The sequence below is a fragment of the Haliaeetus leucocephalus genome, unplaced genomic scaffold (genome assembly GCF_000737465.1).
Source record: "Haliaeetus leucocephalus isolate CR32 unplaced genomic scaffold, Haliaeetus_leucocephalus-4.0 Scaffold598, whole genome shotgun sequence".
In the NCBI taxonomy this organism is placed as follows: Eukaryota; Metazoa; Chordata; class Aves; order Accipitriformes; family Accipitridae; genus Haliaeetus; species Haliaeetus leucocephalus.
Genome location: NW_010973034.1, coordinates 1004944 through 1028334, shown reverse-complemented (window position 1 = coordinate 1028334; position 23391 = coordinate 1004944). Strand labels below are relative to the sequence as shown.

The 23391-nt window shown below is 38.6% G+C and overlaps 1 protein-coding gene across 2 annotated transcripts in view; it reads right to left on the bottom strand.

Moving 5' to 3' along the window:
• FAM172A (family with sequence similarity 172, member A) overlaps nucleotides 1-23391 on the bottom strand; it is a 268877-nt gene that overhangs the window by 57850 nt on the left and 187636 nt on the right. For both annotated transcript variants that reach the window (XM_010578033.1, XM_010578032.1), the window contains 2 exons: nucleotides 17340-17456; nucleotides 13950-14034 (listed from right to left, as the gene is read on the bottom strand). In XM_010578033.1, the coding sequence (XP_010576335.1) occupies nucleotides 13950-14034; nucleotides 17340-17456 (202 nt within the window). The remainder of the gene's footprint in view (nucleotides 1-13949; nucleotides 14035-17339; nucleotides 17457-23391) is intronic.

Here is a 23391-nt window from a genome sequence, read left to right as displayed (position 1 = left end):
TAATAAGTTTCATCCAGGGCTACTAAAAGAAGGAAAAAAAACATTCTTAAAAAGTGTCATTAGTTCACACTCAGCATTTGGTCTAAAATAGTGGTCTGCAGGGACAAAAGGACTGACGTGAGACCCACCAAAACCACTGGGAATCTTTAGTGGCAGCTGAATCAGGTCCCCAGCTGACAAAAGAAATTTGCAAGATTCATAAGCTGTGCTGAATTTGCAAGCTGTACCTAATGTACGAGTCTAAGTTCTGCAATCAGTAGCAGGAAACTGTCAAAATCATAAATGTCCAGAGCACTCCTGAAACAAAAAAAAATCCTGTCTTGCAGCTCTGACACACATTATTATCAGTGTCCAGCATAGTACTGCTTTAGGAAATCTTCAGCCATCATCTTACATGTGTTTGATTTTATGGGCTTTTATGGGAAAATTTTTATGCTGAAAAGGGAATAGATTTGAGTGAATGGAGCAAGTTGCATAAGCAGATGTCTAGACCTCTGCCCCCAAATTATCCAAATAACAAACATTTTAATGTGACTACTCAGAGTAATGACGAGTCCTTGAAGTTCAATTACCCTAGAATTGCAAAGTGACACCCGCTCGTGGGGCACAAGTGTTTTGAGATTTTGTTTATGTTCCCTACATGTGCAGCTGCATATGGAAAACTCCAGTCGGAGCAGCCACAGCATGCACACCTTCTGGCAGGGCTGGGATACTCCCTTTCACACCAAGCACAAGTGTTCAAATACACAGGGGAAACCCTTCCAGCTTAACACTCAGCTCAGTGTACAGGTTAAACTCTGACGAAATAGCACCGATCATCGGGAGGCAAAGATGGAAACAAAATCTGACCTGTCTTGCCTAGCAAGGCGAAGTCAGGGCTAAGGTCTGCCCTCACGCACGTGTGTAAACCGTCTGCGGGGCTCAGGATCCCATGGGGATCCTCATGGGAGTATCTAAGAGTCAAAAATTGGCCTTCAGATTTAAAATATATGTGGGATTTATTTATATGTAATAAAATCATATGTATGCATGTCATATATTATAACATGTACCATTTCAAATGATATATTAACATAAAAGTCTCAAATAAAGTGATAAGAACTTTTACACACAATGCCTCATTTGCATAAAGATTAAACTCACAAAAAGACAACACTTGTCCTTAAAAGTAGTGATGGGCACTTAACAGTGTTGTTCAAAAGTACGTGACACTTGCCTTCAAACCGACTACTGTATTCACAGCAGCAACAATGAACACCATCTAAAACAGTTTACTCTATTGACCATGCCAATTATTTCTCTCTTAAGCTGCTGCAGGTATGTCTCGTAAACCTACCTAAAATAAAAGGATTAATAAGGGAGGAAATGTTCTATTGCCTTCTTTCACATAAAAAATGGCATATAGTTTTAAAAATATTACTTATTAAATGTGGCTCACTAAATTACAGTATTCATTGGAATACATAAATATTCATAATATTGAGATATATATATATAATCAACAATTATCACATAGAGCATGGTTTTCATGTCATAATGTAAGAATATAGTATGTCTGCTTAAATTAGCCTTGTCCTTAACACTATTTGTTAAGTAATCAGCATCTGAACATTAGCAGTTGTTTGCTTTTGATTTTAATAAATAGATAACAATCACAATGCATTTAAAGCAAGTCACTTAACTGTCCCTGTACATTAACATGACGAGATCAGTTGCTGACACTGGTTAGCAGAAAATGACAAGTCCTCTCCACAGAAAATTGGGCCTTCCAAATATAGGCATGTTCCTTGATAGGAGAAAGTTTAAAGTGCAAATATACTGTGAAAAGGGCCTCTAAAAATGGCATCGCAGAGCTCCATGTTTCTCATCTTCTGGTTATCTCACAGGTTGGGAAAGTAATCTTCTCGGCTGAAAGCTAGCTGGAGCAGCCAGAAAACTGTTAAATTAGCAACTTGAGGGCAGGGTGCTAAGAAGGCAAATATGATATAAATTTAACCTCCATGTGTTGCAAATAAATTTAATTTATGTGGCAAAGAAAAAGAAAAGGAATGTTAAAATGAATTCTATGACACTGCTAGCAGTTTTTCCAATTCTTGTTTGTGTCCAACCACAGCCATGAGCAGGAATTTGATATAATTGGCATTACGGACAGCCGTTAAGATAATTTGTATGCCTGAAGTATTAAAGTGTCTGTTTATTACCTAGAGTGATTCAAGTGCATAAAAGTGGTGAGGATGTGGTGCTCTATTCTAAAAACCCTGTTACTTGTTCCAAGCATACTGATAAATCTGAGCTTGGGTCTTCAGTGCATGTATGCTAGCGTGCTAAAAAAGCCCAGGAGGAGATGGTGGTGGGGAAGTTTGTGGCAGACAACCCTGGCAAACCAGAGAATGGGGTAAATTTCTCCCTAAGCACACCTCTGCAATGGTTGAGAGCTTCACCACCCTGGAAGGCATCAGCTCTGGAGATGGATATTGGTGGTCACAAACATAAAAAGTTTCTAAAAACTATGAACAATGATCTTCTAACATGAAAAGGTGTAATGCTTTCCATGACTTTACCATTTCAGGCAGTGTTGGGATGGATAAAGACAAATGGGTGGCTGCCTGGGGGCAGTGAACCTGACCTGATGACATTGACATTGGGTGGGATTGAACAGAGAGAAGCCTCAGCCGGCAACGGACACACTCGGTGCTTCAAAAGGGTATTTTCTTCAAGGTAGGGAAAAATTAGCAAATTTAATCAAGATGACATGATTTAAACATAAAGGAATGAATGGTATTTTTAAAAAGTTTATTGGATGACAAAAAAAACTAAGACCAGGTTAGTCCTCCTCATTCAGCAAAAAAGTGGAATCAGTCAAGGAATAGAGAAAAAGGTGGAAAGAGCTTGTTATCGGCACAAAAAGATTATAAGGAAAGCTAAAGTTATGTGAGGAAAAACAATCCATGGCTGTTAAACTTAGCACAATGAAGAACTTTGTTTTATATACAAACAACAAAAGCAATCCATAGCAAACATATGTCGATTTTCAGATGGAGGGAGTGAAACTGTAAATAACAATGCAGAAGAAAGTATGAAATTGTTCAATATATGTTTCTGTACTCTATTTGGAAAAAAAATTGCAAAGTGTTTGATGAAGCACATTCTTTTTGCTGCTCATCAATATCTTCTCTGGGATAAATATTTCCAAATCAGCAGGCTTGCTGAGTTTGTATTCAAAAGTCATAAACCAGCTAACTGGCTACTGATGTTCATTTTAAATAACACTTAAAATAGCAGAGAAGTTACAGAACATGGGAAAAATCCTAATCCAAAATTTCAGACAGGACTATTTGCACAGTTTGCCTGACATAAATCTCAACAAAAATAATGGAAAAATGGATATATAGGTCCATAAATTCCTACCCGAGGTACTGTGGTCATGAAGAATAAGTTCTCAATTTTTGCTGGAACTTTTTACACGTCTGTCTTCCTCTGTTGCTCTTCTTCCCAGGCAATCTACTCTCCTTTAGGAAAACAATCCCAGTTCATTCAAATTTTCATTGCAAGTCTTCTGCTGTAGAATAATCACTCTCAGTGCTTACCACTCTGTCCAGCTGGCTGATGTATTTTTTGGGGTACCTGTTGCTTACTCAGCTATTCCTGAAGTTGTATGCATGCACCAAGGAAGATATAGGTAAATAAAATGGGAAGTTTGGAAGAGACTGCCCAGTGAGGACATGTCATCACACAACAAATAGGAAAGAACCAATGAGATGAGCACCTGCCAGGAAGTGATGTAAGAACATTGGTTCTTGCCTTGGGCTGGGGGATGAAGCTGATGCATGCTACAAAATCCCTTTCAGACCCACAATGCTGTGATATTGGAGCCTATTAATGAAGAATTAAGGTACAAAAATGTAATTAATTCAAGCCAATGCAACTTACTGGAAAATATGTCCTAAACAAATAAACTCAGTTTCACTCTTTGATGAATTAGCATGTTTAGTTGGTAAGGATTTATATGCAAATAGAGTATACTCAATTTTTTGTCAGGCATTTCATTTATTTCTCCAGAACATCCTGAGCAGCAGGACTAATTATGCCAACTTTGCTAAATGTTTTTAGACAGTCCTTTTTCACCCTTTTCTCTCCAGCAACTACTTTTTGCTCTTCCCAGGTTTCCCATGAAAATTCTGGAAGAAAGACCCTCTATAGCGTCATTACACTGAAGCCACTTACCTGGTACTGTTGGCTGGCAATGACTGGTGCTTTGCTAGCTGTTTGTTACAGGGCACCATGTCTAGAACCTCAGTTACTCCCCCTTGTCTTTCAAGAGAGACATTAAAAAGTCTTCATTTTACTAGGAAGATACATTCCTCATTTCTTCTTCTGTGCTGTAAACTATTATCACAAAACTTGGTGAAACTTAATTACACCTAAATCTTCAAATTAGGTAGAAATTGATCAGTGTTTCATAAATTCACGAGGGGACAAACGGCACAACTTTAGAATTCTTGTTTACTCATGAAAACAGGTTAAAAGTCAATATTATTCAATATTTCTAAGAACTTGCAGACTAAGTAATCTGCAAATGTAGTTATCGTGGAGAAACTACTATTGAATAGAGATGTTACTGCTGGAGTGTCCGACGGCTATTTGACAACACAGAAAGTAATTATAAATTCACTGGTGGTAAAGCTTCTGTAAATGTGGGGATGGGCAGGATGGTTATCAACAATAAAGACAACTGCCTTTTTTTTACTGTTAATCTATTTTTTTTTAAAAATAAAAGCTACCTGCAACATTTCATAACACTACTTTAGAACCAAGATGAAGAGCAGCAGCTCTAGAAGGGGTATTGCTGGACAAGCCTCTCCTAAACTGACTCTCTATAGTATGGTGACAAAAGGGTCAAATGTGACTGTTGGCTAATGAAACAGGAGAAAATCAGGTACTGAAGTTTTGAAGCCTGTGTATCCCATCAGTAAAATGCAGATGGGTCTGTTCCAAAGAAAAGATGTTGAAAGACTGGAGATGCCACAGAAAATGTATAAAAGCATTTGAAACCTGGAGAAATTAACTTGCAGGGAGACTTAGAGAACTCAATCTATTCCATTTATCAAAAGAAAATTGAGTGTTGATTTGATTCTAGCATCTAATTCACATGGAGAAAAAGCAAATGTACTAAACGGTTCTTTACCTTAGTAGAAAAAGGCACAGCAAGAACTAATGGCTGGAACTTGAAACCAAAGTAAACCAGAAATGAGCCACTCCTCTTAATAGTTTGACAAATTACAAAGGGAAGGAAGCAATGGATTCCACATCTCTTGAATCCTTCCAGCCAAGGCTAGATGCCTTAATGGAAGACATATTTTAAGCAAATGCAAGTTTTAAATTTCAGCATAACAGCATCTGGTCAAAAGTTAAAGACCTATACATAAAAGTGGAGAATAAGTGATCTAAATGTTCTTCCTGGCCTAAACTATATACATCTTTGAAAAAACAATCAAAAGTTTTAAACTGAAAGTGCACCTTTTGAAAAATTCTACCAAATCCAAATCCAAATTTGGATTCTAATAGAAAATGCAAGCTGAAATGTAAATGATCTTGTGGCTTTTATGTCAATGTGGATAAAAATTTTGCTATTGAATTTTGGATTACATCTCTCAGGGAATACCTTCTTACAGGTGCTGAGCTCTAGCAGAAATACAGTTTTTACAATTACACTGATGTACCAGATCCCATCTCTACAGATGTTCTGGCTTCATAGAGCTATTGAGGATGAAACACAGAAAATACTTTTAAAAATTACTAACATTAATGTGGATGTAACTTGGAATACAAATACTAACATTCAAGCTCAATCCCACAAAACACTTAATGAAAACTATCGAGATGCAGGTAAAGAACTTCAGTATTGCTGGACTGGAGCCTGTAGGTATTTCAGAGGAGCTTAAATGAGAGACGACTATGGCCTTCTCTTCCACCCTATGGAAGACACATTTCAACTATGCTTTTACCCACCAGTTAAGCAGTAAGGAGCAAGGTGTACTATCTGATGTAATGTTGCCTATGTGCACTGAGAGGCTGTGAAGGCATTGGGTGTGAAAAGGTGGTGATGAGCCACCATGTAAGGAAAGCTTTTGCTGTCATCACAAAAAGCAAGAGGATGTGGATAAACACCTATTTCTGCTAGGGCATATTCTGACATGCCCTGGGGAAAAAAGTAAATTTGAGTCCCACTCTCACAGAATCATAGACTCATAGGATCATGGAATCATTTAGGTTGGAAAAGACCTTTAAGATCATCGAGTCCAACCGTTAACCCAGCACTGCCAAGTCCACCACTAAACCATGTCACTAAGCGCCACGTCTACACATCTTTTAAATACCTCCAGGGATGGTGGCTCCACCACTTCCCTGGGCAGCCTGTTCCAGTGATTGACAACCCTTCTGGTGAAAAAAATTTTCCTACTTTGCAGTCCAAACCTCCCCTGGTGCAACTTGAGGCTGTTTCCTCTCATCCTATCACTTCTTACTTGGGAGAAGGGACCGACCCCCACCTCACCACAACCTCCTTTCAGGTAGTTGTAGAGAGCCATCAGGTCTCCCCTCAGCCTCCTTTTCTCCAGGCTGAACAACCCCAGTTCCCTCAGCCACCCCTCATAAGACTTGTGCTCCAGACCCTTCACCAGCTTCATTGCCCTTCTTGCTTCTTCTTGTTTTTCCCCTTCAACAGACAAAACTAGTGCAGATTGAACTAATACTATATTGGCTTTTTAGCAATAACTTAATCTTACTTAACATAGTCTCTTTAAAGTGTCAGTCTTAACTGTCACTTAGAAATCTGCAGCAAAGTTGCATCACCTATTCAAAACATGAAGGTGTTCATTACTTGTTGTACTGTCGTTGTGCCTGTAAGAGCTGTAAGGAGCCAAGGCATAAGTATTTTAACAACACGACCATGCAGAAGACTGGTTAAGCATCACCTATTCTGTCACCTGCACGGGCTGAGAAGAAGCACAGGCACCAAACAAAAAGTCCCTGAACTCAAGAGTTTGCAATTGCACATTAGAGTAAGACTTCAGCCAACATGTAGACAGATATGGATATAAAACGCACTAATGAGATAGCATTAAGTAGTATCAGAAGCAATGGTCATGGCAGTCTAACCGTTGTCAAACACTTTGTAGGAAATATCTGGCTGTAATAATTTACATTATTCATTATTACCACAATCAAAGACAGCCTCAGGGACCCTGAGGCAAGCATACATCACTCTAACTAGTTCACTGTACTCTAAAAAAATGCAATGACAAATAGGTATGTTTGAGTACAAGAATAATTCTTGATGAAATAGTTTCTCTAACGTCAGTACTGCCTCAAATACATGTAACTATTTTGTAGAATGGTACACGAATATGAGCATTTGTCCTAAAAAATAACAGTACTGGTGGTATATCGAACACCTAGCTGGTCATATAAAAGTTATAAAAATGCATCATAAAATTGAAACTCTTGTAAAACCAACCTCTCTGACTGCAGCAACATCTGGGAATTGAAGTCAACACTTTCAAATTCATATTTTGATATTTACTTTTGAGGCTCTGGAGTTCTGGAACAGAATCTGCAATGTCGCTCAACAGGTCTTTATAGATTTTGCCCTTTCCAAAGCACTGTAAAACTAAGATACTCAAAACACAACATAGGAGCTCACATCCAGCTAGGTACTGTACATGAAACGAAAAGCTGCCTGCCACACCTGAGTCTGAGCAGGAGACTAAAGGCAGAGCGCCTTTGAAGAATCAGGAGTAGGGAAAAAGCTACTTACTTCAGCGCTAAAAAGATATTAGTTAAAGTTGGACTCAGTGCAGCAACTGCCAGAGCTGTGGCTAAGACAGGATGATGCTTCAAAGTTTCCGTAATAATTTCCAGTCCCCGACAGACAACGTACAGCAGCAGAAATGGAAGTGCAAGACCAACACTTGCAGCACATGAGGGTGCTGACACAGGGCTACAAAGCAACCTTCACACTGCAGATTCCTGCATTCATCCATTTGTGCTGTTAATGCTGCAAATACCTTAAAACAGATTAATATGCAGCTAAACACAGGAGCCTGCCACCTTGACAAAATGCTGCAGTGTTTAATCGTTTCTCCTAAGTGCAAAGCTTTTATTGACAGAACTGCATGCACATGAAGACATAAAATGCAAAGAGGTTTACAGTAAACACTGATTACTGTAATCTTAATCTCCATGAATGACTAGTGAATGCAGAAATAACATTTTTAGCAAAATGGGTAAATTGCTTAATCTGCCTTATTGTAAAAAGTGCACGGTTTTGCACTTATTTCTTATATTGCTGGAGTTATTGGACATCTACCCCCGGTCACAAAATACTAATGTCAGAAAACAGCCCAGAATGGTCTTCACCAAATCGATTAAAGAGTGAAAAATGAGAAGCATTGGTAAACTGGGCTAAAAGCCACTAAGAGGATGAGCCAGGTACTGTCTCAGTGCTTCATGCAGTTTATGGTTGTTTCTGCCTTGATTGTTATGAGCAAGAAACATAAATGTGTAAGAGTGCAAGTGTAGTGTGATGCAAATAAAACAGAAAAAAAAGCAGGAAGAAATAATTTGGTCCTTCCGTATGCCTGTCACAAGCCTTGCTCATGCAATTACCTCTGTGCACAATTGAACTCTTAAAACAGTGGGCGGAAGTCACCTGTTAGGCAAAGCCAAAAAAACCTACCGCCTCTGTAATCTAATGGCTAATTCGTGGTTTCCCTGTTATCAACACAAGCTTCGCAACAAGGGCTTTATCTGATGAGCCGGTGCAAGCCTGTGCAGGGGCCAGGCTGCACGCCGGCTCTTCCAGGGAAAGGCTCGCTGCGCCAGTGATGCGCTCACTTTCTTGGATCTGTGCTTTTAAGCAGATCTAACAGTCCAGAATAACTTTACTTAAATTTACTGTAGCCCCATGGAAGGATTATTGATGCTATTCTATTACTTAGCACAAAGCAGCAGTCTCGAGGGGACTGTTTAGTACCATATTCTTGTCTTGATATTAAATCAAGCTATGCCAAGGACTCAAAAACAGCAGGTAACAAGCTTTTCCCTGTTTTTCAGTGAGCTCTGCAGAATCTCATCTTTCATTTGTTTTGAACTGCAGGTCTCTTATGTGCATACAGAAAAATCTCTTAAAAAACCCCCCAAGCCTTAAAGTACATAGTGTGTGTTTAACACATGCAGGAACGCTTCTGGCTGTGTTTTTACTGAGAGGCTCTATGGATGACAACCCTGGTCCTTGTTGGGACCAGCTCTGTCAGAAACAACCATCAGCTCCCCTTCGCTTCTCCCAGTTAAAAGGATTTGAACAGGCAAAGTAGGAAAACAATGACTTTCTGAACCTCTGTGCAATGTGAAGGACTTCCTTTTGGTGCGGACACACGCAAAGCTTACACTCTTACCTGAGTTCGGACAACTACCACTAACCCCAAACACCTGCAGTAGCCTGTTAGAAATAACATTAATGATCTTTTCTGAATTCAAAGTAAGGAAAAAAAAAAAAAAAAGTTGTGCTTGGCTTGCCTGAATGAAATGAAATGTTTTATACACCACACAAAGTCAAGCTTGACGTTTGGGACTCGGAAATACTATCTGAGGACTCACTGAGGATACTGTTCAGAGCACCACCAGCATGGGTCATACCTGTCCCCCCAAATTAAGGGTTTTAATTCTGCCAGCCTGAGATCACTTTATTCAGCTACATGAATTAATTCTTGCACTTTTTTCCTTATTACACACACATATATTCAAGTCTAGGCTCTTCCATAAACAGAGCTTTTCTTGATTACTGTCAACGTTCCATTCCATTGTGTCATCTTGTTTGTCTTTTGATGTTATAATTTCCTTATTTTACAATGTTTTAACTACATTGGCTGCAACTGTTAAAATAATAACTAGTGATTTTGGGGGTCAACTAGAAAGGCTTTAAAAAGATTTGATTAGCCAATTCATTTTAGTAATGTTAGAATAACTTCCTTTTTATTTGACTATGTGAATGAGTGTTGGTGCATATTCACTTTGGCAAAATACTGCAAAGTTTAATCCTCTCTCCTAAATAAAAAGCTTTCACTGACAGAAACACATGAGCCAAAGAATGTATCTTACCCAAACACTAAGGTGCTCCCCATGAGGCACCCCAAAATAATTCGTATTCAGGAAGACAAAGACCACGTTTAGCCAGCAATATTTACCACAGTGCCTTCCCTGGGGTAATGTCCAGGCCACTATCCTGAAATCAGAGTAATTTAATTGCTGAGCAGCAATCAAGATGGACACAGATCCGTGGATCTGCTTTCTCCCATCCTCACTCTCAGCTTTTCCCACCCAGCAGCTGCTCCAGTAGGATGGATTCCCAAGGGCTTGTGAAATCCCTGCTCCAGAACTAGAAGAAATGTTGTAAGGTCTCTAGACCCATTAAGTGAACTACAACTACAGTTGGCAGTAACATGATACAACCTGCCATTAAAAGGTCTATCCCATTGTCTATGTCAAATTACAAGTGGACCTCCAATCTTCTAGCCAGTAAGCCTCCCACCCCTACTCCATTTTATGTGATGATCTTTAATGTACAGATTACTTTTAAATTCTTCACCTTTCTCCTCCCTACAGTTGCTTATGTCTTAGACAGGAGAAGGATCCATCTCCTCTGAGACAGAAGAGAGGTTTTCTGGTTTCACTACGTTAGGAAGGTGGATTGCGACTGAGGCAGAAGATAACCCCAGGTCTGACAGAGGTCCTTAATGAGGGCTGAAAGCGAAAAGGGTAGGAGATATAGGTTTTTTTAACATAGACCGAAGGCAGGAGACTGACAGAGGGCTTCTCCAGGCCAGCGAGGTGACAGTGCCACAGCTGAAGACCTTACCTGTGCAATGCTCCAAAGCTGGAAACCAGAGAGGGCTGTGAGCCAGAGAAGGAGCAGAGGGGGGGACAACCGTGCCTGGTAAAAGATAAATGACAGAGGGAGAGCAGTGGACTCTTCTCTGATAAGGAAGAATGCCTTGTTCTTGTTGGAAAAACATGGAAGGGTAACAAGGCGGGTAGTGTTGAAGAGATAACCTCAACAGGAGCTCCAGGTCTGATGGAAGGTGTCTGAGCTGGGAGGTATGTCTCTCCACACTGCATGGGAGCCTTTTTAGGATCACATATACCACACCGGACAACTATATTAGATGGAAAATTTTGGAGCACAATCCCCTTGGTGTGATGATGACCTGTCACAGGAAGACCTTAGATCAGAAGACACAAATCCTTGAGACGTGGAGGAAAGACCATGAAGGTGGGACCTTCGCAGTACCCCACCTCTTGCCACAAGGACAGAGAATGGATTTATTATGGCTTGCTTTTTCTGTATCACTGTTGTTCTCATGCCCACAATGTTTAATTATTAAAGTGCATTCATTCCTTTTTGTAACTAAGGCATGAATGAATTACGGCAAACATTTTAATTACTTAATAATGCTCTAATCAAAAGCTTTAACAACTCTATCTGGAACTACAAGTTGTTTTTCCAGTTTGATGGCCGTTTATTTCTCTCTAGTGATTTTTAAGGGAAATGCAACCAAGAGACTGTGACATAATCTGCTCACAAACAAACTGGGGTTGCCTGTAAATCCCAATATGCTGAATGGCTGAATATCAGACCCTTTTTGGAAAAGCTGGCTCATGAGGTGTGACCAAGAGGCACTTATTCCTGAACTTCCTTCTCGGTGCAAACACAGATAAAAGATGGGTTTCCAAGCAGAAAAGTGAATCTTTCTTCTGCAAAAGGTTTATTTCAAAAAATCTCCTCTCATTGCTCTGATTGCTCTCACTGTCATTCATTGAAATACCAAGGGCAATGCTGCCAGTATTTGAGTGTGGACTATTTCAGTACTGCAATTCTCAGGAAACGAATGAAATAAAATCTCTCACATTAAATACTAATGCTCCTCCATCTAGTAGCATTTCATAAATTTATTACAGATTACTGTAATGCAGGCTTATGCCTTTGCTCGTATAAACACACTGTAGGAATTATTCACTTGTTCCTCTGTAAATGTCTTACAGTTGTCCGTATAAGACATGAATACAAGAAATATAAACAAAAACATATGAGCAAATTGATAATTCAGCACCAGCCACATAAAGCTATACTACTTTAAGCTGTCCTTATATTACACGGAACCAACTTGGAAATAGTAAGCTTCCATTTAAATAATTGTCCAGAATCTCTGATGAGAACTTCTAAAACATCAGTGATCTTAATCCAGTGGCATTGTATGTATGCATGAAATACAAAGAGCCAACTTTTACAACTTTTACTGGCTGAAATCCTACTCCATTTAAATTAATTCTGCCAGACTTCAGTGTAGCTGGGAATTCATTAAGTGGGGTATAAACGTTATGCCCACTATGACCCATCCTCAATAGAAGTGTAAAATTAAGACTTATTCATACTCCTATTAAAGCATCACTCTGTTTTTCAATAGCGCTTAGGATTTCTTTTATAGAATACCTTTTACATTATTTACATAGGACGAATACAAAGAAGGAGAAGAGAAGCTCAGATGGAGGACTTTCAGTGCTGGCAAGTGTACTGTAAATACTGACTGGTTGCCATCCAGGCCCCTGTTTACCTGACTAAAGTGACCTCTATAACATGCGTATTTCCACAACAGCAACACAGACGTCAGAGATGGGAAGTTAATCCTGTTTTAAAGAGTTCCACTCCTGAACACTGTTTTTCTTTTAAACTGCCGTGCTCTCCCCTAAAGGAGCAAAAAGTTGGTAAACGAATGTTGAATCTATGAAAATTTTAGTAATATATCATCTCCCTAAGCACTAAAGAGCAATGTCAATGCTATTGCACTGCGTCTGCACAGAGCTGATGATCTGCATGGTTAGATCCCAACCCACAGCAGAAATGTGATTACAGGTCTCTGGTTGTTGTGAGCTCTCAAACAAAGTACCGCTAAATTTTCCAAGCCTTAAAAATATCCTGCAGTAAACTAAATTTCATCTGCAAGGTTAGGTCTCATTAACAACCTCACAAATCCAGACAGATATGAATCTCTAACTTGTCAAATGAACAACTGCGTCTCACAGAGCAAGGTCAAATACTGTTCCAGCTTTTAAATTAATATTGTATAGGCTATGTCTTCCCTTGAACCTGATTTTATATTCTACAGAAATACGCTACCTATGGCTTTTAGGAAACCTGATAATCAAACATGAAAGTTCAGTAACAGCTTTATGTATTTTAGATTACTTTCCTACAGAGACTGGAGATTTTCCTGTTACATTGACAACTACATCTACTTTCTGGAATTATTACATATTAACAAAAGCCTCTGTGTATTATTTCATGCACTCCTTATCATTTACGGTTCATTAAGGAAAGGGCATAGCTGAGTATTTCCAAAACAACAGAAATCTCACATCAACATTCTTGGACACTGTAAATAATTTGCTACATAAACTGGACTTATGCTGATCACAATTCAGGAAAGTGTCTTATTTCACTTAGCTGTATGTTTCATTAACGTACTTCTTTAAAACCTTCTTGCCCACATAGAGTTAGATATTTATTCAAGGATCTATGATAAATTTCGCAGTTTCATTATCACTATTATTTTTCTTAAGCTCCTACCTATAATGTCACCAATTACTTAAAGCCAAAGAGAAAAGAAGACGAGAAAAATATAAACTATGAGTAGACAAGAGAACTTAAATCCCACACAAAGCAAAAAAACCCCATTAACAGTGGGCTGCACAAAATAGCAGCAGCCATACGCTTTCAACCACACCTTGCCATAGAAGGGTTAAAATGCATTCAGAACCAAATGCGTTTTTAAATAAACAAAGCTGCTCCTGGGCACAAACACGTATACTGCCTTGCTGCAAACAAAGCCACGTACCTGCAGAGACGCGGGGGCAGTCCGGCAGCATGGACTCCACTGACGTGTCCAGGGGCTCGGAGCTGGACACCCAGTTACAGCAGTTCTGTAAGAGTAGGCAGGCAATTTTGGGGTAAGCCAAAAACTCAGAGCAAAAATAAATACAGACTCTGTATGTAAGGACAATGATCACATCAAAATACTCAAACTAATTTACGTAGCAGTCCTAACAGGGACAGGAAGGTGCACTACACTAGCTTATTGACACTAACTGGCAATGAAATATTGTAGTTTCATACTAAATGCGCAAAAAGAGTAAGACCGCAATTCAGGAGATTTGCAACGTGCTTAAATAGCTTGTCTTTAAGTGCTACTTTGAGTGCCGGTGGACTTACGCAGGTGCTTGGACCAACCGGTGCCTGAATTACCCACTGCGGATTTTAAGCTTTTCCTTTCTGTAGTTGTTAAATAGGTGTTGATATAAACACTGAGCCTGCTCGCTTGCCAACATTAAGAAATCAGAATTTTTCAGGGTGTTTTGATGGAGTACACTGTGGAAAGAATGGTTGTGAAATCACACAACAACAGATTATAACTGAATGAAAGCCATCAAGATGGCAGATTAATATTCAAATAATAGGAAATATAGCTGAGATGAATTGCACAGGAACATTTAAAAATGCAAATACTGGTCTTCAGGGAATTATGTTCAGGAAGCATTTACATTTACCTTTCATTCTTGAACCTCTGAGTAGGATGAATTTACCATGAATTTTTAAAATGTTTTGCTCCAAATGCTACTTGTTCAGGAGTCTATGAATTAAAGTATTAAATAATATGCTTTTAATAAAATATATTGAAACTACATTAAATATATTGAATTGAAGATTTAATTATAAAGCAACTACATTTTTAATAGGATTGCCAGCTGAACTACAAGATCTACATGGCTTCCCTTATTTGAAATCTGAGTTTTCCCTTTCTGAAAACCTGATTAACTTCATTAAGGGGAAAAAAAACAAAACCCCACACAACTTTTTGGAAAGACCCAATGAATTTTCAGACAGATTTCTAAAAAATCATCCCATCAATCATGATTGCAAAAATGGACGATTGCTATTCTGGTAAACAAGCATGTATTGTGTATTTGTAGATGCTTGCTGCCCTAGTTGTGCACCATGGAGTCTGTCCTCACTATGGAAAGATCCTTGACTGGTAGATCAAGTGTCTTATTGTATTTCCTTAATTCATTCTGTCTGGAAGAAGATGTCAGCTGTGTTGCAGTGAGGAGAGAATTTCAAAGGCTTCAGTCCCCACCAATAAAGGGCGAGGAATGGCTTTTGAATAGATTTGTCAAGGCAACCCTACTGTTCTGGGACCAGGGAGAGCAGGAACAACATAAAGGAAGGGTTGCTGTATGAGATTAGAAAGTGAAGTTCACAAAGCATGGCAGATTTTTGTAAGAAACAGTAGATCAATGAAACTATTGAACTCGATGGAAAAAAAAAAAGAAAACAAACACACTACCCACTAATGTAACTTTTTTAGTAAAAAAATTATTAAAATGGAAGTATTTCACAAAGGCTTTAAGGCTTAAAGTAGTAAAGCATTATACATTTTACAATTTGCATGTATAATTTTAATTAACAGCCGAATGTGAAATTGCAAATGTAAGATGGTAGAAATTATAAAAGAAGTAGAATTTTTATGAAGTATTACATTCATTTGAAATAAGTAAAATTAATATTAACTACTGATAGAACACTACATCAGAGAGCTGGAGATAATACAGAAGATTAGCACACAATTAACCAGCTTTTATATACAATGTGACACTTGCCTGTAAGAAATAAGTATTCTCGAAAGCAGTGTCAAGATATGTAAATGGATGATTTGTTTTATCATTCATCACAGCTCCTAATAAATTCAAAAATCATGACTTCTATAGGTACTAAAAATAGGCCACCAATGATACAGGAGAGATAGCTTCAATGAAGAATTACTTTTTTAACAATTCATTCTTTCAATGACAGCAATTAGCCCTACAGACAGGCAGCGATTAGGTGTATATTTTAATTATTATTCATTTTACCAGTAGCCTTAAACCTGATTAAAGTAAGAGATATCCAGGTGATATGCTAGTCTTAATACCACTCAGCCACACTTCACATATGTAAAATTCTTCTTTCTTATAGGAGATTTTCAATGCTAATGTAAGTTATGACACTCCATCCACTTTTTAGGCCATTAATCATTTAACTTATTCTTTAAGATCTACTTTCTGCAAATGAAATTAAAGGTAATGCACTTGTCTTATTCAGACTAAATGCTTAAAGAAAAATGGAGTTGTCAGATTCAAATTACAGGATTTAAAATTTCAGTTTTACTACATAACATATATTTTAAGGTTTTGATTTCCCATAAAGAAAATGGGGATTTTTCTGACAGAGCCTGTAGGGGTTACCTTTCTTTATATTTTTAACATTTAAGTCAGAGCTGTCAGGCTGCATCCCAGGTGATTCTCTATTCCCATCAGTCATGGCCTATAAAACTGTAAGGTTAAGTCAGGAATAGGCAGGCTATACACAAAGTTTCACTAAATCCATGTGAAAGAAGTCAAGTCTAACAAAAAGTTCAGGATGCGACCAGTTTAAATTTGCCACATAGACCTACTGTTTTAGTGTTTGGCAACAGGAACATAGAAAACACGGAGATGAGCCTGATCTGGCAAGGAAGAGACTCATAAGTGGAAGTTTAGTTGGTCTCACTTAAAAAAAAAATTTGATTTTTAAAATCTCAGCAACCTCATACTTAAATATTAAATGAAAATTAAATGCATGGCATCATCCTTCACCCAAGGGTGGAACTTGGTGCTGGCTCCCAACCAACACCAGATCATCTTGGACCAACTAGCCATTGGTAGGTGTACAGCAGCAAATACTCCAACTTTTCATCAGAAAACCTCAGAGCACTTCAGAAGTAATTACATCTCATAAAACTTCTGAGAAAGGCTTTTTTCCCAGTTGTGCAAATCATCAAAATGAGTCATGAAGAGCTTAAAGGGGGTTTTCCACTGTCACCAGGTCAAGCCAGGAGCGCTGGGTGCACCCTGGACTTTGCTCCAGATATCAGGCAGTGCGTGGGCTGCCTTGGTATATGTCTCTATATTGCTGTGCAGCAGGAAGAAACACTGGACTTCATTCTTATTATTTTGACTGCTAACTTTGAACTTCAGAAATGGGTTTAACCTTGGTTATTTTAGGGGCTGGTATGGGCACACAATTTCCATCGTCCTGTAATGTGCTGTCTTTCATACCCTAAAGAAATAGAAGAGGTCAGCAGATAAAGACATGTTTATAGAGCCATACACAGACGTATATACCCCAACTCTTTAAAAAAAAACAGCCTCACCTCTCGCATCCACTCTCGAATACTTTTCCCAACTTCTTGATGCCACACATTGTGAACAGAGTCTGTCAACGCCACAGCAGTTACCTTATTCTTTACTTCTGCCTCTCGTTGAATCATCTGTTAAAAAATATTGGCTTTAAGTTCTTTCTTCCTATTGAATAGAGTCTGCTTAGTCACAGATAACGATCTTAAATTAAAAAAAGAAAGAGCAATACAGGTTCAATACTTGACTTCACTTGTTTTAAAGTTTATACAAATCCTAGCAGCTCCAGAAACACAGAAAGACCTAATATTTTTGATAAAAGAAATAATACTAACTTTTAACTGACTGAACTATTCAGTCCTATTATTTTCCATGTGGCTTGACAATTCTAGGATTAAAGGTATCATAGTGAAAAAATGGAAGATTCCCTGAGGACACCTTTTACAAGCTTCTCCAAGTTCCTATTTCCGTGCTTCAGGGAAGCTGATACCCGTGGTTCACTGTAAGCTACTCATGACTATCATCTACTAATTTTCAGTAGATTGCTGTAGTTTTTCTGATGTACAATCTTACTTTGACTTGTATGGTTTTTTTTCTTTTTCTATCCAATTTAGCTACCTTGCACTCCCACCATGGTCCCAAAATTCTTTGTGGTCTCTCTTATACATTTGCTTACCCAGCTAATGCTGGAACCTCTCAAGATTTTTTGGATATTAAAGAGCCTCTGTTGCTGCAAATGACAGTATGACTAAATAATATTAGTTCTAAAACCAATTAAATGATTGCTGCAAATAACATGAGTGAACTGACAAAGATGCTGTGGAATTCAGTGCTGCTCTGCAAGATAAAAGGGACTGGGAAAGAATAGTTTGATATCAAAGAGAGACAAAAAGGTTTTAATCTCCTGACACAAGTGACCCTAATTTGTAACACTGGATCAAAGAAAGTATAATGAATTATACTTATAAAACCAGCATTTTGCAACTAGTGTCTTTATCACTGTATATGCTGCACTAAAGTTAATGGTTTTTTTCAGCTTCTTTTTGTATAAATGGCAATGCATACAACATTTCTAAAACCAGGCATCCTTTGTTCATGCTCTAGTAACTGCTTATCAGCACACAGGCTGCACCTCCAAAAACACTGCTCTAAAAGAGACTTTTACAATGGGGATGTGAATTATATTTTGCATCAGAAACGTCAAAATAAACACCTTGATCCATATTTTTGATAGAAAAATAGCATTTACCCACACCTTATGCAAACTACCTCCTAGTTTCTTGAAAATATCACAAAAGTAAACACTTTTGACCAAACACTCCGATCCCACATAACCGCACTACAACATTCTGAATTATCGTGTCTTGCCTTCTGTTTGGCTTACATTATGTACATTTTAAAATCAGTGTAATTGAATTAATATTCTAAGGGAAAAATATTCACCACTATTGGCCAGGTAGTGTCAATGCAGAGCTCCCCATTCCAGATAAAATCAGGTATTCACCTTCCCCAGTACTCTGTCTTTGGTAATGTCAGAATTACATGACTCTGGAATTCAGCTGAGCTTAGAACATCTTGGGCAAGTGCGTATGAAGAAACTCTTAAGACTAATCTTTCTTCATGTGAAGCCTTTCCACACATACCATTTTTTCCATCATTTACCCTCCCATGGGGCACATTTAATATCTAGAATTTTTGGAGGATGGGATATAACAGATATGTGTGCGTGGGACGAAATCATGCATTTAGGACAAAATATCATCTATTGCAAGAGGCCGAGCTTCATTCAGATGTAACACAATACTGACATTTTCAGCCAAACATCTGATACTGAGCACTAAATTTCACTGTAAGTATAAAGATGGCAAAACTCCCTCCATTATGAAACCATATGCAAGAATAGTGAATCTCTCAGGACGATCTTCAGGCCATTGCAGGAACCACTGGTGATTCTGCTAAAGTGGGGATGAACACCCTGAGCTCCAGAGGAGGGTGGAGCCTCAAAACAAGGGGTTTTATTGATGCTACGATACCCCTCCCAAAACCTGTACAGACATCTCAAGCACTGATAAAAGTTTTGTCTCTCAAAGGGCTGAGTCACTCAGACCTTCGACCAGCCTGGTTCACCAGAACTTGGACTCATTATGAATATCTCATCTGCAATATTCTGTTTTGTTCTGGTCTGTTCAATTCTATTCTGTTCTGTTCTGTTCTATTCTATTCAGATCTTTAAAATGACACCAGGCCCCAAATGTGATTTAGATCTGCCAAACATCTGAAAATACCGGTTTTTAGAGTGCAGCTTTACCGTCCCCTTTATCAGGCAGAGCTATGTGCATGAGATGATCATGGAATGGATGACCCTTTGATTGCAGGGCAAAACCAGGCTGCTTTGGGGAGGGCTGTGGCTAGTTCTTTCTCTTACCAGCCAACACAACGATCCAACTGCTTTACCTTGACATAACAGGTAAGGTAGCATCACCCTCCTTCTCTAAAGAGGACAGCATCTGCAGAAAGACCTTCTGCTGAAGGGCTGCAGGACCTGCTGGGAGTTGTCAGGAGCTTGTGTTGCCAGGCTTCTCCTAAACCCAGCACCACAGGCAGTGTGGTTAGGGGACCGGACCCTCCGTTCCATGTAAGAGTGCCTCAGAAATCCTACCAGAAAAAAAGTTCTCTGAAAGAGACAGTATCTAAAAAGAAGACGTGTAAGCCACACACGCCCAACTCACACTAAACCCTGCTGTATACTGAATAAGTTTTAGAAACACGCCATATGCACTAATAATCCTAAACCAGTGCTGTGCATTCCAGCACTCATTTGGCTGCACCCTCTTGCACAAAATGCTGTGATTTAAATGGGTAAAGGAGCAAAAATATCACTGTCCTTGAAGTGCACGTACCTACCAATTACTTGGAGCTATTACATGCTGGGGGAAGCTTAAAACTGGCACCAGCTCGTTGCGTTACAGCATGACTTCCTCCATGAAGGGCTGGTCTTCAGAAGCACTGCTAATGACCAGCAAGGGGAAAAAAATACGCTCTGCTTTGGAAAAACAGTCGTCTCTCAAGCTATTGTATCCCACATTTCTTGTTTTGAAAACTAGCCACCCAGTTCGCCTAAGAACATCACCTTTTTCTTCAAACCAAAAGGAAATACAGATGCGCAGTTCCCTTCTCCCTCTCTAGACCTAGCTCAGGTTTGCTATTCTCAATTTCCCTATCCACATGGAAGAACTGGCAGCCATCGATCACCATCTCTTCCTACTTTTTCTTCACAAGGTACATGCAGTCTTTGCTTTTCAGATCATAAACAATACGGGGAATAATATGCAATATCCGACATGCTGCTGGTGCTTGCTGCTCAGCTTTGTGGATGCCCGCAGAACAGTATTCTCTTCACAAAGATCAGCAAAGAGACTGAGGCTGACAATGCGAGGTTTTTGATAACTCAGCCACAGTGCTGGGGTCAGGACAAGGGCTCATGGATGTAGCAGCAAAGAGGGATTGAAGAGATTAACTGAGCTTTAGCTACAGATTTCTCTACATCCAGCGCAGAAGAAATAAGTTTTGGTAGGCATCCATGCCCTTATGAGCCAACTTGGAAAGAAAATAGACAAAAACAATATATCAAGTGGAGAAAGGATCAAGGGTATAATCTTCCCTTAAACAAGAAGTCTAACGTGTCCATCTTTAAGTGACACAGAAATGTCAAAACAGAGCATATCAAACCCAGGACACTTAGCTTCTACCATAACAGTTCAAGTTCTCTGCTACAACAAGACACTAACTGATAATAATAACCAAGGAGAACAGATCAGGGTGACGCTCAAGCAGCAGACAGTCTTATCAAGGAGGATAATTTATCCCACAAGAATATACAAGAAGCCTATGTGCTTTTGGTCACAGAAACTTCAACACCCAGTAAATGCTTCAGATTCAATGGATTGATAGCTCACAGTTAAAACATATTTATCTTTTCCAAAAATAGTTTTGAATTCCCATAAATCTGAAAAATTCAGTGAGCAGAATAAATTGTTAGGGTAAAATATACTAACATTCAACACAAATGTAGCACCCAGCTGCCATTCAAATTTGATACAACTACAGTTGATACAACCAAATTCCAAGGGAATGATGCTATGGGATGCATGACTTACACTTCCCAGGACTAGTTTTATTCCATGCAACCAGTACAGTCTTTTAAAGTGGATATGCTAAAACTGAAGGTATTTAATAGACCACAGACTATTTACAATACTACAAGTTTTTTTGGTTTTTTTTTTTTTTTTTTCAGGATAATGGTGCCTTTTACTGAAGCAACAATTGCAAACAAAGACCTAAGGATTTTGTCTAAAGTTAATTTTATGCCTTATACTCTTTGTACGTCAGTAAATTCCATAGACAAGTTTTCACAGCCTAGGATTTACTTAATTTCCTGCTCAATGCTCATTTTCAAATTTTAAAGTATTCTTAGATGAACAGATTTTGCAGAAAGCCATCTCTCTGTGCACCTGTTCATTGGATGGCTTATGGCTCCGCTCACTATACTTAAATTCCTTCTTCTTCTTCCAATAACTCATTTATAGTCAGAAGTAGGGGAACTGGCACTTATCTGGTAGGTAAACCCGTTCTTATTTATTGCTGCATCACTCAGTACACCACTCTGGGTCCTCTAGGCTTTCCCAACCATGTTTTCTATTCAGGCATTTCCATTTTACCTTTGTGTTCCTTCTTTGTATTCAAAGTAAAGTTTGTTTTTGTAATTTATTAATCATAGATCATCACTACTTTATATTTGATTCCCTTAGAATGGCAAGTCATAGAGCAGTGTTCACTGCAACAAGTCAGAAAGCATTCAGGCATCTTTTTGAAAGCCCTCTCTATGCCAGTGGTTGAAAATTTGTTCCTTCACTTTGCAAGGGAAAACATTAATTATCTATTTGCACAAGCATTCAACTCTGTCACGTACATAAGCAAGAACTTGAAATCCCCTAGAAATGCATTCTTTAAATTCATATATATGTTAATTACCCATTTATTGGTCAATTTAATAAGTGTTCTACTGCTAAACTGTTCTACTGCTAAAGGTCAGATGGCAATCCTCTATAAGTTTATATTACACAATTATCGTAACTTTATAATGACAAAAGGTTGATACCTTTATTATCTGTAGTGTATGCATATAAAACATAGCCTCTTACACATATATTACTTATGCAGTATATTTAGTGTGTGTGTATACATATTTAGAACAGATGAGAATACATCTTTGGTATATATTTTATAGCATAGCACTCTTGTCAAATGAAAGCATCAGTATGCTAGAAGGGGGACTCAAAGGTCTGATCCTGCAAACACAAAAATCTATGAATATCCCAGTTAGACTTTAGGTAAAGGGCCTGTGAGAGTAACTCTTTGCAGGATTGATTCCATACTCTTAATACCTATTCTAACAAATTTAAAATGGCTAAAAATTCACCTTCTGAGGAAGGTAAAAGGAAGTTAAAACACGCCTCTTTCATTTTTATGGGCTCAGACAATCAAATCAACCTCCACCACATATTCGGGGGATACTTAGCTCTTCTAAGTTGCTTGTTATTAGGAATAAGGAAAAATGGATTAAAAAAAAAAAGCCCCCAAATTTTACTTTCTCTTGAACTTCTGAAAAAAACTTTCATCTACTTCCCCTGTCTTCCACCACAATTTCAGTTGTGGCATGGTGTTTACATGGTATGCACTGGGCTTGAACGGGCATGTCTACAATAAGCACTTGGCTTGGAGCAATGTAATTCTGACGCAAGTCCTCCATTGTCTCCAGTTGCCTCATACTGGTTTGAGTCTCTACAAGGTTTTGGTGGATTCCTTTCAGAGGAAACTGAAGTGGAAGCCCCTGTCCAAATATCCTCAATGATTTCTAGAAGTGAAATGAATTTGCAGTAGAAATTCTGGTGGATCAAAACAGCATCAGCTGGTCTCTGAAATATTTGTAAAAGCAGTGGTAGATGGTAAGAAAGAAGAAATCACACGCCAGGAACTTAACACTTTTGCAGTGATGTGTAGATTCTTTCT